This window comes from Pseudopodoces humilis, chromosome 11 (assembly GCF_049639895.1).
Source record: "Pseudopodoces humilis isolate 2021_Gansu_Grassland_sample_001 chromosome 11, ASM4963989v1, whole genome shotgun sequence".
NCBI lineage: Eukaryota > Metazoa > Chordata > Aves > Passeriformes > Paridae > Pseudopodoces > Pseudopodoces humilis.
This window is the reverse complement of record NC_142210.1, coordinates 9,487,147-9,507,332: the sequence shown is the minus strand read 5'-3', so window position 1 is coordinate 9,507,332 and position 20,186 is coordinate 9,487,147. Positions and strand designations below refer to the sequence as shown.

Sequence of the window (20,186 nt, the reverse complement as noted above, 5' to 3'; positions counted from 1 at the left end):
CTCTACAGCCCCCAGAAAGGCTGATATTAGAACTGGACATGTCTTGTTACCAAAGGGGGGTGCCCAGTACATACCTGGAGGTCCAAAGGAGCAACTCCCAGGATGTTCCAGCTTGTATCCACTGGAATATCCCAAGAAAACCTCAAAGGTGTTGAAGTAACTTCCTTAAAAGCTGAAAAAGAGTGCTTGCCTTCTAAGTCTAGGTCCCAGTGACAGCAAGGAAATCCCCTACTTATCTAGAAATGCAGGGCTACTTTTCCACTTGACTGCACACTTTTTTAAAGAGAAGGAGTTTATTGACTTGAAAATGATCTGCTAAAGGAGGAGACAAGACCATTACTGGAAGGATAATAACCAAAATCAGGTGTTTGGATGTTGCTAGCAGGAGCAAATCTAGGGGAGTCTCTCCAAAGACAGGCATGAATAATTTTAAACTGACAAGTCTTCTAAAAGCCACCTAAGGATCATTATTGAAATGCTTATATGGCACCAGAAAATTAAGAGTTCAGACTTCAATTAACCAGTGATATTAAACAGAAAACATAATTATACCATGATAATGATATTTCATGTTCTCAGGTAAAGTTCCTGTCAGTCACAAGAACATGAACTGAATTACTTTATGTCCGTACCCAGAGTACATGTTTTAAATTAAAAAATAGGATAAGCATACTGACATGACAATCATACATTTATACATCTATCCTCTTCCTGCAATTAACAGTTACTGTTATGTAGCAACTATACATATTAATTTTACCCACGTAAATTGGACCAACTTTGTGTCTTACCTGAAAAGCCTACACCACAATTCATTTCATATGAATGATCATCCAGAATTATCACAAGCAGGAGCTCCAGCACCATGTAAACTACTCCAATCAGTACTGAAAATACTGCAATAATGTAGGCAAACCATATGCTCTTCAGCTTTTTTTCCAGCTTTATGCCCTTCCAAAGCATGGAAATCATGTTATAATACAAATGCCAATCATCTGCATGGTGGAAAGGAGCAAGCAGCAAACGCTGCCAGTTCTTTCTGTGGACAGCTTCATTTACACTGAGACACACTTCAGACAGTGGTTTCAAAGGATTCAGAAAGAGAAAAATATTCAGTAGAAGTACCCCAAGGGTAACAGAAGGAATGTTCTGGAGTCCAACTTGAGAAATTTGATAAAGCAGCAAAAGCAGTCCAGCACTAACTCCTCTTTGCCTTCGTTCCATTGTTACTTCTTGTTCAAAGAAATGTGAAGATTATTCTGATTTCCAGTCTTTTATTCAATTTCAAAACCATACAAGTTCTGGAAATTCTGAAAGAAAAAAGATAACTTGTTATATACGTATTTACGTATTATATACGCAGTGTTTTGAAGCTCATCACTGGTTTTTTTGAGTTTTTAAACACAAATTCATCAAGGTAATCAGCTGAGACCTTTATATATCAGAACAAAATTTCAAGTGAGGGAAAAAAACCCAGAATTTGTAAACTGATACAAAACACAAACAAAAGAGATTTATAGAGGCAATCCAGAGCAAGCATTGAGAGAAAAAGCAGTCTGCAACCTCTCACATCCCTGGACAGGCTGTACTTAATTTATTAAAATACTTGTGTATGCTAGACATGTTTTCATTAATTCTGATTCAGTCAGAATAATTAAGATTTCAGGAAGTAAAACAGTTCAAAATTCTTCTATAGAGTTTTAGTTTCCAGAATTCCTATCTTTGGCACATATTTAAACTTTTTAATGACCACTTCTCCAACTTTCACAAATATTCAAAACAAGCTAAGCTTGAAAACTAAAAGTAACAATTTTTAAAAAAGGAACAGAGACACAGCTAAACACTCCTAGATACAATTTGAAAATTGTTACTGCTTTCATAGAGATGAGACTAAAACTATGGGAGAAATCATATACAAAGTCAGCATATAAAATTTAAAGAGTTATAACAAAATTTTCATCTCTGCCTTGTTTATATCAGAAAAACCCAGGGGGTTAAAGAGGGCTACAGAAATAGATCTGGCTAGAAACAGAGTTACTGTGGCAGGAACTGACAGGAGAGGAAGGAGGAAGATGCACTGGATAACACAGCACAGGGGGCTGTGGAGTTTTCAGAGGGTGGAACCACCTGTGGTAGACAGAAAGAGACCTGGGATTTCAAGCTGGTTCTGAGGGCTACCCCAACTTGGCCAGTCCAGCTTTTACCTCTGAAAACCAACAAAATACAACTACTATTCAAAACTCTGCTCCCAGGTTTCACATGAAACTGCCTGAAATATTGAGATATATATAAAATTCTCATCTAAGCGCCCCACTAGCCTTCTTTTTCACTATAAACAAAATAGTTAAAGTTGATAATATACTAATTTTTTATTTAAATGCCTTTCCTGTTCATACAGAACTATTCCTCTTCAATATTTTCATTAGAAAAACAAGCAACAATCTAATTCTTCTAGAGGACAGGAGGAAAAATTACACATTTATAAAGGACAGCTCAAGATTCAAAATTTAACCTTCCCCATTATGTCTGTTAAGATTTACTAAGTTTCACATTTCTAGAGACCATTGCTATGCCTGTAAACACTTTACTAAAAATTTTTATTCAGTTATTCAGACTATTCTTAATAATTTGATTGAGATGCATTCCACAAAGTCAGTGAGCACATGGAAAAGAAGGAAAGCATCTCTGGATGATGGTATCTTGTAACAGACCTGCATGGGGTGGAACATCAAAGACAACCCGGTAGGGGCCAGGCTACCTTCTCTGCTTATCCTGAAGTGAGGGGAGCACACAGTTCCATGCTAGTTCACACACAGAATTAATTAATGCCACTTCTTCTAATTATTTTTTTTAGTCTCTGTATTTCTCTCTAAATCACATTTATGCTTATTATAGCAATTTAAGAGAAGAAAAAAACAAACTGGTTTTGTTTTTATCCTGAAAATAACTGCAGTAAACCAGAATGAATGTGAAATGTATTTGTTACATTACAAGGAAAGTCACTACATTTTCCCCATGTTATTATCTTGAAGATGCTACATAATCCCTGCGCTTTGTCCAAAACAGAGTGAAAACAACAGAAATGTGCTTTATACCAGGCCTTGAACATGTAACTTCCTACACTGGTGCCTTCCAAAACCAGTTTCTAATGATCACAATTTAACTGCAGAGAGCACAGCTGTAGTCCTCACAAGGCTCAAATGAACCAACCTGTTAAACTGAAAATTGGTCACTGCAGATAATTACTTTGTCATCTTTGACTTTCAAGTCAATATTACCACAAAAAATAGTCAATCCAAAGTTTAATCAATGTCATTCTCTTTTTCCACACTAGCTCTGATATCAGGTAGACCAACATCCCCTAATATTCTTATAATCTTCTGCCCAGACCTCTGGCTAGTCTTGTACCACATACACAGTTACATCTTGTTCATCGCAAAACTATCAACACAAAAACTCTTAGAATTTAAAAATGGACATCCTTTAAATGCAAGTTACATGGAAACATCAAAATCTTGCCATACCATGTTGTTCAAATTGTCAAATAACTGTGTGTTTTAATGCTTCCATCTCTGCTTCTGATAGCCATAAATTCCCAAATTAAGTACTTTCAACATCCATGCACCTAAGAAAAGAAACCCTCACCCAGCACATAGCCAGACAATAATCATGGAACAGGATTGGGAATGCTTTCCACTATGATCATAGCAGTGCTAGTTATCCTAAACCATTCCCATTACTGGGAGCAACCAAAAATATCAACCAAAACACATTATGTGTTTGAGTCAAAGGGAAAAAGATATAAGAAAACAGTATCTGAGAGCCTTCTGGAATGCAACTCCCTTAAAACATAGAGAGCTTTCAACTGTTTGAACATTCCTCCTCAGCCTGTACTCTGTTTATTAAAAGTCTAATGAGGCTTGAAACAATGAAGCACTTTTTTTTTTTGAACACATGCCACCTACTTCAAAATGTGCAAATTTCCAGAATAGACTTGAAATGGACATTTGTCTTGCATCCAGGCTGCCACGTGTCTGCATTTTTGTCACCTACTCAAGATAAATGTCTGAACTAAATATTCTTGGAATTTATTTGTTTGTTTTGTACTAACCAAGTAAAAAGCATTTAAACTTACTTTTACTGTGACAAACCCCCTCACTCACTTGGCAGCCATAAAATATTACAACTTCACATTACTAAAAAAATCATGCAATAAAGTAAATATTTTAATAAATACCTGTTAAAATCAAATGTTCTACTGTCTTTTCCTGTAGCTGTAATTTGAATTTAGAGGAAAATAATCTCCCTGTACCCTTGCTCCCCTTAAAACAGACATAACTACCCTGAAATTTTGATTTATGTTTATGCAAAGCCAAGTACACCCTGGAAAAAAAATGTGTGCATTCAGCCTAGATGTCCAGATTAGAGCTAGACCAATGTCAAAACCAGTTGAAACATAAAGGGCGAGTATCAGATCCTAAGCACAAAGCATTCCACAATACAGATAAGCCTCAACAGGCCCACACCACTTGTCTGTGAAGATACAGTCTCAGGGTACAAAGACTTCTCCAGGTAAAGCAGAAATAGTGTTTTTAGGGCAAAAGAGGAGGGCAAAGGAAGCAGGAGCCAACTGTAAACACTTTTACTGTGGCCCTCAAACTTTGGAAAGGGGTGGGGAAAAGGCCTAACAGAAAAAACAACAAATGCAAGGAAAAACAAACTAAACATTTGAAACATAATGAATCATCCTGTTTATATTTAATAAGTATGCAAGGAGAAGGTCAGCCACAAGCTGTCAGCTACAACAAGCTTTGAAATGTCCAGTCAATTACATAGTTCATAGCAAAGACAAGGTTCTGACTTAACTATAAAATTAATTACTTCATAAAGGACAACTTCTGGATTCATCAGATGTGCCTTTAAAGGGTTTTCCTTCACAAAGGAATACTGAATGGTGAACTGAAAAGATACAGCATTTCAAAATTTGGTGAGAGAAGTCACATATCTGTAATAAAAATGTTTTAAAACTGTGTAAGTCAATAACTTCCTTACAATTCAATTGTTAAATATCAATGTTCAATGACTTCAAAAATGGCTATATTGCAGTCTTTATTTACTATGTGACACTTGAAATTTCATTCAAAGTTTTCTATGTGAATAAAGAAGTCCTTCTGCCTCTTATATCTACTTCAGCATGGAAATTGAAAATCTTTTATAGATTTTTAATCCTCTTAGGTACCACCGAAAGAGGAAGTCCTTAACAAAATAAGCATTTTAACTAAAAACTTCCGCTTAAAACTGAAAATTGTGTTCTGAAGGGTGTAACAAGCACTGTTCACAATAAAATATATACATATTAAACAATACATGTCAAGAATCATTTTAGCCACCTCATCCCAAAATAAATGAGACAGCTTTCACAGGAAAGAACCCAAGGGGCTAGGTCAAATCTCTCTTATAACAGACAGTAATTAGTAACTGCCTCTCAAAACACCAGGATACATCTACACTAATTGAAGTTGGAGAAGTGAAATAATCATAAATATTTAATATCACTGTACCTGTAAAGGAAAGAGGATGTCACACCTTAAAATAAAAATACATCAAAACAACAGTGAACTTCAGATTAGGCCACAGCTGAGTTTTAACTTCAGGGATTTTTAATTCAAAGTCAGGGATTCAGGTTTTGGTCAGGGTTTGTTGTTTTTTTCCCCCACTTGATTGCAATTGTGCCACCTGTATTATGTTAAAACTGAGTAATCATACTATAAAAGTATCCTCCTTTATCTGAAGAATTTTTTAATATTATGGAAAATGAAACCATCAAAGACTGCCTGACTTCACTTCAGAAGTGTGAAGCACAACAGCTCTGCTAATTTTAGCATTCCTTGGTAACTTTTAAGGGAAAATTTGTCTGCAGTGCGTAGAAGAAAGGATGAACAGTGAACTCACTTTTTGAAGAAATCCATTCTAAATAATTCTGTTTAAATATACAAACAATTCAGAAACATATGCTTTGTAGTATTAGCATTATATTACCGTTGTCAACACCTCCAATCTATGTCAATAAAAAAACAGTTCCAGGAAGAACATCACTGTGCTATTTCAGGAAATCAAACCAGCTCAGGTATTGTCCATTACATTTTACAAACACCAGAATTAACTAAACTCGGTTTTAAAACTGAATTGTTTTAACAATTGTAAAAAGGCTTAGCAAATACAGTCAAGATATACTTGCCATTACTTCTTCTTTTATACAGATGCAAGTTATTTGCAGTTTTTGGGGGGTAGGCTTTTTTGTTTCGTAGTATTAACAAAGAACGGGATATTGTTTTGGCCAGTTACTGATATTTTAGGAAGTCGTTTATATATTTTTTTAAAAAATACCACTGCAGAAAATGGGGTAAATGAAGGCAATAACCCCGAACTGCGGAGGCTATAAGGAGCACAGCACATGTGCAGGTGTGGCTGCGGATAAGCCCCGCGGGTTCCCGACACTCGGCTCCTCCAGCGCACCGAGAGCGCTCCCAGGAACCGAGTCCCAGAGACACGACGGTGGGTGTGTGTATAAAGATAACGGCTGTAAAACCGTGAAATATTGGGGATTCGACTTCTCAGGCCGCTTTACTTCCATAATTCCCACCACCACTCCTTGCGGCGGCGGGAACGAGCTAAGATCGGCGGAGGAAAACTTCCTACAGAGCGCAGCTTGAGGGCAGCTTACCCAGCGCAGACCCGGCTTGCCGGGGCTCGCAGCGGGCAGCCCCCGCTCAGCAGGGCGGCGCTCCCCGGGTGTGGGCCGCGCCCCTCACGGCCGGGAGGCCGCTCTCCGCCGGGAGGCGGCGGCAAAGGCGAGAGGAAGAGGGCAGGAGAGCAGAACAAAACACGGCAGGAGGAGCCGCGCGGGGAAGGGGAGGAGGTGGTGGCGGCAGCTCCAGCGTCCCCCGACCCCTGCACTCACGTTCTCCGGCGGCGGCAGCACCTGGAACCCCGCGCCGCCCCACGTGACCGCGGCGAGGGGCGTGGCCCCGGCCCCGCCCGGGGAGCGCACCGCGCCTGCGCCGAGCCGGCCGCGCCGCTAGGGGCGCTGTGCGCGGGCGGGCTGAGGGCGGAGGCCGGAGGCGGGAAAGCGGAGGCGGCATGGCTGTCTCGCGGCGGGTATTGGTCGCTGGCACTGCCCACTATTAAAATACATATTAAGGCTTCCTTTGAAAGCACTTTTCTGCACATGCAAAACAGTAACTAGTTCTGTAAGTTTAAAATAGTTTGACGACTTTTTTTTTTTTCCAAGCGTTAAAATCAGTTAGATGAAGACATTGCAGAACCACAGAATCAACAAGGTTGGAAAAGACCTCTGAGATCATCAAATCCAACCTACGACTAAATACTATTGTGTTAAACAGACCATGGCATGCAGTGCCACATCCAGTCTTAAACACCTCCAGGGGTGGTGACTCCACTTCCCTGGACTGCCCATCCCACTGTCTAATCACCCCTTCTGTGAAGAACTTCATCCTAATATCTAACCTAAACCTCCCCTGGTGCAGCTAAAGACTCTATTAGTTTCACTTTTGTAGAGTACTAGTCACTGGTGTCACTGTATTATTCCCCAAATTTGACACAGATATCCAGACTGTGAGCTGTATTATTAATATTCAGTAGGGAATACACTGAGCAAATTATAAATGCCTGAAATAATAGGTTCTCATAGAAATGTTGGAGAGCTGTTGGTGCAAATATGTGACTAGAAATGAATCATACAAAACCCATAGCCAAAGCTACATGTAAACCGCCTGATTCTGCTGTCATTTATGTGGCACTCAGGTTTCATAGAACATTTTGGCAACTTGTACAAGTATGTCATAGAATTTATAAGAAAATTGCATTCTGCCCTTCCAAAAACAGCACACAGCTCAGCAGACTGGCAGGCATGAAAGGGGCTGAATTCCTAGAAATAGGGTGGAGATCAAGTTAAAGGAGCAGGCTTTGCCAAAACAAGCAGCTTCAGCATAGTCCTCGCTTCCAAGAACGAGCAGAAGCCAAAAGAGGCGGGCCAGGTTCAGTGTGTGCCACCATTTACACACATTACCTTAAGCTCCTTACTTCTGGCACATTTAGATTTGTTACCTCAGTTAAAGCTAATCATAATAATTCATAGAAATCTCAGGATGTGGGAGTTAAAAGTGCCCAAACTGATAGATTTTTATCATACATCAGGTTTTCTACAATTGGCACAATTTCCTGTAACAGCATACTCCATTTTCAGGCAATCATAACTTCAGTCCATAATTCTTAAAGATGCCATATTTATTGCCTCAATACAGGCTCAGGTCTTATTACTGGATATGCAAGTCCTGAGGTTGTGGTTCCTTTTTGGGACCTGGAAGATCATAGTTCCCTTCATGGTCAATCTGAGCAATTGTATATTACTATTCTCTCTTTTCAGATCCTTAATGATATGGCAGGGCTAACAAAAGTCACAGGAACAATGTGTGGCTAAGGAAATTAATACTATGTTCTAATGCTATAATTAATGGACCACATATGTAGCTAGGTTTTAAAAAAAACCCACCATTGTTCTTGTACTCTTTGCCCAAGTGTGGGACTTTATACCCATAAAGTTCTTAAATGCTGGGGTTTTTTTTCCTTGTTCTACACAAATTTTACTAATATCCCGCCAGATCTTCTTGGTTAGTTTATACTTACATAAATAGCTGCTTAGAAGAAAAAAAGAAACACCTGCTGCTTTCTTTCTTTAATCTTGTGCCACCGTTCACCTCATGGATTTCTTTTACTTTTTTGTCTGAATATTAATTTTTCTTACCAATAAAATTTAATTAAATGAAAAACACTGTTCACATATTACAACTTTTTTTTTTTTGAAAATTCTACATTTTATATACATGTGCCATACAAGGCATTCCTCAGCTTTCCTCAGTATGAATAATGTTCTTGAGTAAGAATTACTGAAGGGCTGACACATAAAAGGTTGGTTGAATTAATTTAAGACAATATCCCTTTCCATTTAAGCAACAACTGACAGTATGGGTTCTGTTTCCTGGTTATGTCTGGCCTGATTAGAAAGAGAATTCAATACTTGGAAGGAAAATAAAGAAGAAAAAATAAAACCATCACTTTCATAACTTGTGTACTGCTGGTACAGGAGTGACGCATATAGTCAGCACTGCTTACGCCTTACTGCTAACTATATAATCCATGTAAATATTTATCATACAGCTATTATCAGTGTAAACATGCAGTTTAGTCATATGTTGACCCATAATGAAAAAGTGACATTGAGATCTTTGCTTAATAGCATAAGGTTTAAACATGTTTTAGAAGCAATAGAGCGGATCTCGAAATACTCACTTTTTCTGAGGGTTATACCAAGGCTTTTCGACATGTAACAATTGCAAAGAAACATCCTGCTATGAATGCATGGATGCAAATTAAATCCATATCTGAAGGATATTTTTTTAATTAATGCTGGGAATCTGATAGCAGCACATTTGAAATACTGTTTATGTTAATCTTGAAGGAACTAGTTAGGACTAGCCTGCAAATATAAGAAGAATGTCGGAGTGTAGTTATGGTAAAGGAACTGTGGCTTTCCTAGACTGTCAGTACATGACAGTGTTTACAAAAAGCAGAAGAAAAGTGGTAACCCAGAGTTTGATACATCAAATATTATGAGTCTGTCAGAAAATTAACAAAATACAGACGATCAAAGGATCAGTTTAAACATGTTATTAGTTTATATACAGCTGTTGTACCACTGCTACCATTCTGCTTCTGAAAACAACATAATGCCTTGGAAACTGGAGACAATCTCTTCTGAGAGAGACAGATGGAAATAAGATCTGATAGTGAATGTTTTGTATGAATTCAGGGCTTACTCTCCCAAAGAGTCTTTGATCTGACATTAACTCTGCTTTTACTACGTAATCCACCTCTACTAACTTCTTCTTTGCTGGCAGGTTACTTTCTCCAGTTCAGCTGCCAGCATCACTAACACATATGGACAAATGGAAGGAAGATAGAGATGCTTTCTCTTCAGCTTACAGAGATAAAACAATATATCCTGGAGGTTCTTGATTTGTTCATATAGACTCCCAGAAAATATAGATGAAACAACCGTATGGAAACTAAAGCAGTGACTTGGTCTTAATGTGGGCTGGAAGAAACGGACCAACATCAAAAAGGTTTCCCAACACAGCCAAAGGCATCTGATCAGATGATAAGTCACCTCCTGCTTATCTGGATATTTCCATGCTGCAGTGAGACACTTCAGTTAAGCCAAAGCATTTTGAAAAAGCTCAAAAGCCTGAGCTCCTGGATGTAACCAGAAGAGAAGGGAGTAGACCAAAAAGTGTTAAGGAAATGTATGTGTGAACTATGCCAAAAAGATAGTACCAGGCAATCCTTCTATGAAACTGAAGGGCTTTCTAAAAAAGGTGTCAAAAGCAAAGAGAATAGGATGTGACATCACTAAAAACATGAAAACAAACTACAATGTAAAGAGTTATTTGGTATGAAGCGACAAAAGAGTAACCTGCTGTCATCTCAAACTGATTTTAAAAGCTGTATATGCAAACATTTATCTTACTTTTACTGACCACAGGAATAACACTCAAGAAGTTGTTACTTGTAGGCAGAAAATATTCTGTTAAATACAGTTGTTTGCTTTTTTTTCAGTGGCAGCATAATTTACATCTCATCATTCACAGTTTATAAAAATCATTACATTAAAGCATATTCTGCTACTGGCTGAGAATTTTTCTTAATTCTCTAGCTGTGAAAATTTTGTGATTATTTCCCATTCCTATAAAGTATTCACATGATGTTTTCCATTATGGAAACACAGGGTTTGATCCATTTTTTTATGAATTTTTAACTACTTTATAACAAGGATATGTCACTATTCTGGTGACATTTGTGTGCTCCATTGGCCTGCAGGATGCCAGGACAGTGGAAGCAATGTCCTTCTCAAGGGAGATGAAATGTCGATTTGCTGTACTCCCAGGTTCCCAGCTCTCAAAGTTGGGCTAATACAGAGGCAATACCAGAGGGCTTTATCTTGCACTCCTTGTAAAGGAGGATTTGTCAAAGATAGTACAGTAATTTCACCAGAAATTACATTTAAGCCCCTTCTTGGAAGTCTTTTCTTGTTCTGTATTTTCTTCTGAATATATGAGTAGAATTCATGTTTTGCAAGTTTTTATCTATTATGCTAACCTTGGTTCTACGTTGTGTGTGATCACTAGCCTGACTCCTGTTCCCTGCAGAGAGGCTGAGAGGCAGAGGCAAGGGTGAGGAAGCATTTAGAAGAGGTGCTGATACTGGAAGAAGACCACATAAAAATTTTACTTCACAATTTGGTCTTTTTATTTCTGTTCTCATACAAAGAGAACTTCCCTTGGAAGTTTGAATCCCAGAAGTTGTGAGGAGACATCGTGTGCCATAATATTCATAATATCAAAATAGGCATTATTTTTTGTTTGTTTTGTTGGTTTCAACTTCCTAAAGCTGTCTTTAACATATTTTTATTAACAAAACTAAGCCTAACAAAGGCATCTGTCACAGCTCAGAGTGCATTGATCAGGCTTAATTAGGCCTTAATAGTGCCTGGCCAGCCTCACCTGGGTTCCCCACAGACACATCCCCTCCTCATGGCCCAGAGACCCACTTGAGGTCAGCCCTAGGCCTGGGGTTTTTCCCTGAGCAGGCCTGCACCAGGGTTGGTCCCTACTGGCACCCAGCCTTGCCCTGGCCATGGGCCTTTGGTTGATGGTTCTGTCTCCAAACAGCTCCATCCAGGTGTAATGCCTGGTTTTGACTTCCTGCCCTTGTCTTTGTCCTGCCTTGTCCTCATGGGCTGCCTTGTGTTTTGGAGGCTTGGCTGAACCAGCTGCTGTCCCTGGACCTTTCCTGCTCCTTGCTCAGGTACCTTGGGGCTGGATCCCCTTCACAGATGTTGTTCCAGACAAAGTAAGGAAGGGGGCAATACAATATTCAAGGCAGTGAATCTGAAAGTGGCAATTCAAAGTTGGTAAGCTCTATTGAAGCATTATTTTCACTTTTTTCATTATTGGTTTTTACAATATTCAGTAGAAATTACAAGGCTGCTGTAGATAGCAGTAAAGTAAATCAAGATCAGATTGGGTTTTTGAAGCGCTTGAACATTTTTGAGCATAGAAAATAATGTATGAATTATAATCAAACTACATAAAACTACTGAATATCACCAAACCTGAAAGCTTATATTTTGTAGCTGAGTGTTACTCAGGTTCAGCTCATGAGAAATTTCACTCTAGCCTGATAAAGTAGACTTTTCTAGCCAATACAGTATATTGTATTTGGTCAGCTAGTATAGATGGGAAAAGCAGACAAGCCTTCAGGAGCACAAGGCTTTATTCAGATCTGAAATAGAAGCAGTGGTTTTCAAAGCTCAATAAAAATTGAGGTGTATTTTTTTTAAACTGCCTTTAGAGCACTGGAAACTACCGATAGCAGCTGGTGGAAATAACTGGTGAACCTGCTGGGGATGATGCTTTTTGCTGTGTATGTACAGGAAATAAGCCTCAGTCTTTACCTTGGTTTCAAACAGCAGCTTTCACCCCTGTTTTTGTGGTAGTGCTGCTGTGGCCATAATGATTGCCTCAGGGCAAAGACAGCTGTGCTACTTCTTGTTGGACCAAGAAAAACAGGTGGAAGCCTTCCTTCAGACCTGGAGCAGCAGCAGGAGATGGGTCTGTGCTGTCCTGCCGTGACTGCTTGTCGTGACATGCAGCTGAGAAATGCGATGCACTCACTGAGCAAACAGCTGCAACAGGTTGCTGTCTTACTACACCAGTTTATTTTTCACTCTGCTGAAGATGACTGCCTGTCAGTCCTTTGCTGATGGTGCTCTCTAATCTTCTTTAAACAAAATCAACGAGGTGCTTGGGATCGGGTTGAGGCTGTCTCCAGGGGCTGGGTGGGGCCGGAGCAGGCAGGATTCACCGTGCTCTGCGTGTGCTGAGAGCCATCGCAGCTCCCAGCTAGAACAAGTAACAGCCCTGGGCTGCCCTGTCCCGCAGGCCATCTCCACTGCAGGAATCACCCACTTCAAAGGCCACCCTTGAAAACAGAGCAGAGGTCAGGGTACAGGGCTTGCGATTGGCAAGGAATGAGCACCAGCAAGGGCATAAAGATAGCGCTCAGCCATCTGCAGGGGTGTTCATGCAAACTTTCTAGGACTTGTTCAGGTTTCTGGGGATCTTCCAGCTTTCTAGGTAGAAGGGCAAGTTTTTCAGCCATTAGTTAGATGAACCCTCCCACTTCCCAGAGTCAAAGAATTCCCATGGGGATTGCCCTGGGGACCTCTTCCTCCTCTTCTAAAAACTTGTGAGAGTCTATTTGAAGCTTTTTCTTTCAGCAGCTCACTAATGTGTGTTTCTGCTACCTGTCACGTTTATTTTCATTATTCATTCTGTGTTCAAATTTTGGTCCATGTCCAATGAGCTTGAGAAATATATTTTTTAATTACTTTCCTTGTTTTCTTTACTGTCTTTCTATCTGTAATATAATGGTCTCTGGCAGCTTTTTGGCTTTTGGCACTGCAGAATACCTAGATCAGTTACAACAAGGTGACTTGGCATTCTGCGCAGCCGCCTGTGAGGATTTCAGCCAGGCCTTTGCTTGATTAATGAGCATTGGCCTATTCTTGAGATAAATTCATGCTGGATTTTGCCCAAGGGCTACAGAGTGGGCACTCCAGGGAGTTTAGTGGAAGAAATCTGTACTTGAAATGACTTTTCTTTGAGATCTGTTTACTTAATGATTGCTTGCATGAAGGTAATACCACTGATAAGGAGGAAAAGGCAGTCAAAATTGTCAAGAGAAGTACATCATTAGATTTATTTTTTTTCCAACTTGTGTATTACAGACAGCTCTCTCTTGGAAGGAAGATTATATGGCACATCCTGTGCTGGGCCAAGTCCCTGAAGTAGGTGGGAGCTCACAAGGTGTTCACTTGCACGTGCATGGTGCCTGTCAGCAGTGCCATTTGTACATCAGGGACTTGGCAGTGAGCAGTAATCCCCCTCCTGCCCCTCCCAAAGCTACTTTCCTTCATGATGACTGGCATATTCCTGTTGGTATCAATCACCAATCACATGTATGAGCATGTGTTAGTTGATTTCCTAAAAAATCAACGTGTAACAATTTTACCTGCATGCTGCTCTCCCAATAACTTCAGAATCAGTTAACCAATTTCAGTCTCCTCTGTCAGAAGTGTGGGCTGCTTGTGGGCTGCAGCCCCACTACCTCCTGCAGCTGCCATCCGTGGTCAGGATGGCAGCCAGTCTGCCTCAGCAGAGCCTGGTGAGGGGAGCTGCTCTGTGCTGCTGATGGGAATGGCCAGGATGTGCTTGCCAGTCCCAGAGCTGAGTCCCCATTCTGGAGACATGGCAGGATACCAGTTTGTTCTAAAGGGCCTGGCTGGCACTGCTCGTTTGTAGCTGTGCCCCCTCCACACCTGGGGCTATGCAGCAGTGGGTTTTTGTAGAATCTTGTGAGCTTTACCTGCCCCTACTATGTGTTGGTTCTTTTCTAAACAGCAAGTGAAATAGGGCTGGGTGGGAGACTTCAGGGAGACTTGAAACCCATGGGTTGAAAATGGGAAGCAGGGAACCTAAGGGGTAAACAAGCAGTGTGTAGTGCCAGGCAGCAGACAGTACTATGATTAAACCTGATATTCAGACAAGGCAATCAGGGTTAATTTTTCTGCTGTTCATGACTTCTACATACAGGAGTTAGACAACTGTTTTGAGGCATCATTGGGGGATGGGTGTTGAAATACTTAGCAAAAAAAATCTACCAAGAATATAAACTCTGCAATATTTGAGTGCTTCTGTTGCTGTATCAGAGAAGTGTTTCTCTGAAGGAATCATATGTGATTCTGCAAATCCCAGGTTCATTTGCAGAAGGAGAAGAAATAAATGGATATGTGCACAGAAAGTCAATGTACTGAAATGAAAAAGCAACAGAAGACAAAACACAATATGTGTGTTTTTAGAGTATCTGTCAATCTAAGGTAATAAATAAGTAAACATTTTAATTTGTTCAAGTAAATCCCTTTCAGGGCTGAATTAACTAAAGCGTATCCCTATGAAATAACCCTCATTATATAAATTAGTTTGCCGATGGATTACTGATTTTGCAGCCAAAAAACCTCACCACCATAGGTGTGAAATTTCCTGATCATCTAATAAATTGATAACTTTGAAGCCTAGTTGTGACAATTTAAATGTCATCACTATTAAACAAGTTGCCAAAATGCAAACAACCATCCTAAGTCATTAAAATGTAATTATAAAGGACAGCTGGGTCTACTATCAATCTGGGCTGTGGGGACTCATAATGGGGAAAAATATGAAACTTTCACACAAACCGAATGAGATTGCTGTGTGTGCCAAGCCCAGCCTGCTCAGGAAGCAGGGGAAACATGTATTCAGTGCATGCACAGTTACTGGTGCTCATGGAAGGCTTTCACTGCCGAGATGGACACAGGAGTCAGAGGCATCCATCAAATGTCTTCCCTGTCTCTGCCGTATATGAGGAGTCCTTTTGCTTATTACCAGGGTCTGCCTTGCTAGTGATGGGCAGATATACTGCGTAGCAGCTACAGTCTAGCAGAAATGCCAGTGAAGTGGGACTAAATTTGCTCTAGTGTGGAATGGCAGTGCAGGTGGTGTAATCGCTGTTTGGAAAACCAGGTGGACTCGAAGTGATAATGAAGGTTTGCTGTTTGGCTGAGAGGAATAAAGGAAAATGTGACTGTAAGGCTTTGCAGGCATACACCTGATATGTTTATGAAAGCTGTGTTTAGTCATATTGATAACAAAGTTAATGAACTTTATTTTTTATGTTTATTATTTTCTTGATACTTTGATAAGGCCACAATATGGGCAACGAGCCCAGTCCCTGCTATGTGTGATATAGCTCTAAATTCCCATTGGTTTCAGTTCCATCCCAGTAGGTTCTACCTTTAATTCAGCGATGCAGTGTGCAATCGATGAGATTTACTGAGGATATGCACCATGGAAAGGGTGGAACGAGCTAGAACTGTGATACTGCATCATTAAAATAGTAACCCCAAAAGGAGGCCCTGCGGTCTTTTGGTGTTTTATTTATATGCATTATGGAGCTACAACAGCTGCTGGCTTCTATAATTAAGCCCCATTTTCCCTAAATGTGGTGGAAAGGGTAAAATAAGTGAGAAATGCTGATCACTGGTAAAATTCTAAAAGAAATCTTTTATGTATCTTGATGCATGTACAAACTCAAGTATTGGATAGCTTCTTTTTTTGAAGCTTTTATAAATGTGAATAGATTAAAAAATATGTATGGATGCTCATGTATTATTTGAAATAGTGGAGTTCTTTTTTCCTGTATGTCAGCCTATAGCTTATTCTTCTCAAAACTGAGTTGCAAATAATTGCAAGGTGTGTTCTAACTGATTCGTATTCCTAAAATATTTACGTATCAAATTAATGTATCATTTTTACACCTATGAAGTAAATTCTTGTGGTGCTTTGGGGCATTCATTGTACTGAGAATTTTTTCATTTATTATTACTGAGAAATGTCTGCTATTGCATATGGGTGGTCACAAACCATTCATTTCCTTCCTTTTGTGTACTTGGAAATGATCTAATAACTGAGTGTTCTGCTGTAATTATCTACTTTTCACTTTTGTAAATTGTAATTCTTGTTTGTTTTGAAATGAGAATCAGTTGGTATGGAGCTTAGAAAAACATTTAAGATTATGAACTGTTTCTGATGAACAGATTGTTTTTTGATGCAAATGGAAAGCCAAGTTGAGAGAGGTTTCTCTTTTTTATGCAGAAGGATGCAGCCACTCAACAGGCTTTGTCCTTATTTTTTGGCAGAATTGGACTGCCCTACTCAAAAGCATAAACAAGCCTCAGCCTATCAACAACATAAATGGGACACCAGCCTGCCAAATACAGGGAAATGAATAAATGGAAGAACAATAAAAGTCAGTAAAGTAGGAAATCTCATGTGGTGTGAATGATTTCCTATATAGCGTAAGCAAGTTTTTTCTGCTGTTTGTTTCACACAGCTACACTAAGGATGAATAAATTTTTGTCACCAATGATATTATGAAAAGCATGCAAATTTGAGAGATCACACTCTCTAATGGACAGAATACTTATTTTGGAAGGAAAAATAAGCTTTCCTACAATTTTCATTTACTATCTCCCAATGTGAGATGACAATTTACTGCAGGCTTAGGAAATTAAATGTTAGTTTTCCATGTGTAGTGAAGAGGTTTGGAAATTAACTTAGCAAAGGTGAAGATACATGGCATTTTTCAATGCACAGTGAGAGTCAGCAAGATGACATTGTAAAATATCCCTAGTAATAGGCAGTTAGAAAGTCTGCAGGGGATGAGGTCAAAGAAGGGTTAGCAGCCGACATCAAATCAGAAGCCAGATGTGCTGACCCTTAATCATAGGCTTTTGCAGGCTTTTTGTGTACTGCAATTCAGCATAACATTATTGAATTCACCTTTAGATTAAGCTGGTCTGCTTTGACATATACAAGCCCATATGCAAGTCAATGGCTGTGTCATCCACTTCATTATGCAAGCTTTGATAACAGACCATTGAGGTGACCTCTGCAAGGAGCGCCACTTTTCAAGGTCCTTAACATTTGCATTTTCAGTGAAGGGAAAGTGGCACACCCCATTTAGGTCATGTTGGATCATTAGTTTTGCACATACAAATTAAAACTGAGAATAGTAATCTGCCACGTCTTTTATTCTTCTTGCAAAATTACTTAAAACTATTTAATTCAGCACTCTTATGAAAGTTCCCTACTTCTGTACCAGTGCAAAACTTTTGGCTTTGCAGAGGATGCATTCTTAAGAGGCAGTAGTTTCTGAAAAAGCATAGGTGTTAGTAGACTAGACTAAACATGGTCAGAAAATTTTAAAGAAATAAAAAAAGTAAAATTAAGGTCTGGGAATAACAAGGTTAAAAATGTGCATGCAAATCCTAACTGTTCCATGTTGCTTTTATATACTTCTGCAGTTTTAACTCATGAGATTATTCTGCAGGGTATTTTTGCATTAGAACTGGAGTGAAAGAGGGCTTCCTATGGTGCAATTCCTGTTAGTTTAACAAATACTTTTGGGTTGCTAATAGAAGCTTAAAATAACACAATATTGATGTAATGTTATCTTTATTCAGAGGCTGTGCTTCTGACTTGCTCACTTACACAGTGCTTACTCAACAAACCACACAGTAATCGGTAGTATTAAGGTCAATGGCAGCAGATCTGTCTCTCACACTGTGCACTAGAGATGGCATTCACTGAATATTGCACCAGTAAACTCATTGCTGATTCCCCTGAAGCTACTTACCTTTCATGCAGCTGTGGGAAAGGATTTAGCCAAGAGCTGGCCAGTGGGCTCATGCCCTTTGCAGTCCTCACTGTGTAACTCATATCCTGAATAAGGCAGGTATGCAAGAGACAGGGCTTGTTTCTTACACTGAATAATATCTGACCTTACAGTGAGGTGTCTTCAGTGGGAATTGTGTGTTCCTTCAGTGGATGACCCTGATGGCATCCTTAATGACCTGGAAATCCACATAAAATGTTATCATCACAGCTATTAGCATAATATCCCAGTTCTTGGATACTGAAACTGCAGAACTCAATGTCTGATGTCTTCTGTTCACAAGGCAAGGGGAGGCACATGTATGGGCCAGACTTTTCCCATGCCTGATTTTAAACTGCTTTCTGATTTTCTTAGCTCCTATTTCACTCTTGTATTTTATACTTTATTCCTATTAACTTTATTCCTATTAAGTGGGACAGCACACTTGAATTACTTCAGTGCTTATGCCTGAATTTGTGGTCTTTATTTCATGTCTATGAGGAGTTTCAAGCCAGTAGGGTTGGGTGATTTTGTCTTCTCACAGGAGTTTCACCCAGGAGTTTGGTCATTTCATTTCTGAGGAATGCAGCTGTTGAGGAAGTTTGTCATCAGAGATAAAAAGAAAATGGCACTTTAATGCTGCTTACATAGAGACAGTTTCTAGTTGCCTGAGAAGCCTCTCGTTTTTGGTGAAGACTTTGCTCCTCTAAACAGATATATTTCACTTGCAAGTCTTACGTCTTCAAAAACTTCATAAACTTATTTATATAGGCTGTGCTTTCTCTTTGACCCTTGATTTGCGAAGGTCATGGATACAGGATTTATAAACCATGGGAAAGTCATCCATGTTGTGCCACTACTCTGCTGGGAGAAGAAGCACTGCATGAATCTGCAGCTGCATAGAAGGGGGGACACATTATCATCTACCAGCTGTAATCCTCATGAAAAAGATAAAAAAAATAACTGCTGGTTTATTTTGTTTCTGAAGTGACTGATGCCAGGATCAGTCATCTGCCTCAGTTGACAAGGAGGACCTGACATACCTTTTCACACCTTGATTTTAAAGATTCCTCTGCCACTAAAAGAAAGGCAGCAAGGGGGATTCCTGCCAAACCCAGAGCACAACTGTGCTGGTTGGTGATGCTGTGCTCTGCTGTAGCACATACCTGCAGGATCTTAGTGCATGTGTGTTTAGGACATTATTGTTATTTTGCAAACTGGCAATGTTTTACACCACATTTGCTACAGAACTCTAATGCACCAAAAGAAACTGGGTATTCTACAGTACCTTAATTAATGTTAAGACATTTAAAGTTAGTTAAATATGAAACTGTTTCATTATGAGAATGAAATCCTCTGAGATACCATTTTTTATTACTTTTTCTACTGCATGGCCAGCTTTGGACCGGGGGTTAAGAACAAAAGCTGGATGCTTCTGCTGGAATTCTCCATCTAGAAATAATTACTGAGGGCAATGCTGTAACTTATCTTTCCATTCCAGACGTGACAACCCTTTCAGGTGATTAGGGGGAAGCAGACCTCTCCATTAAATTTTTTCAGGTTGTTCTGCAGACTCAGGAAGACATTTATACTCTCTTCATGTATTTAAGTTGATCTTTGTCATTCTGTGGCCTGAAACATCTGTTTTAAACAACAAAAGCAGGGATTATTAATCACTATCCTATAGGAAGGATTTAATTCAGTAACAAACTGCATAGCTATAGAATCTTGCAATA

General features: G+C 39.5%; 1 protein-coding gene across 4 annotated transcripts in view; it reads right to left on the bottom strand.

Annotated features, from left to right (window-relative positions):
* RHBDD1 (rhomboid domain containing 1) overlaps positions 1-7,025 on the bottom strand; it is a 29,583-nt gene extending 22,558 nt beyond the window's left edge. For 3 of the 4 annotated variants that reach the window (XM_005527107.3, XM_014256120.2, XM_014256121.2), the window contains exons 1-2: positions 6,962-7,025; positions 792-1,310 (exon numbers count right to left, since the gene is read on the bottom strand). In XM_005527107.3, the coding sequence (XP_005527164.2) occupies positions 792-1,224 (433 nt within the window). In that variant the 5' untranslated portion in view covers positions 1,225-1,310; positions 6,962-7,025. The other variant, XM_088061307.1, reaches the window with a different exon arrangement.
* Positions 7,026-20,186: the final 13,161 nt, after the last annotated feature.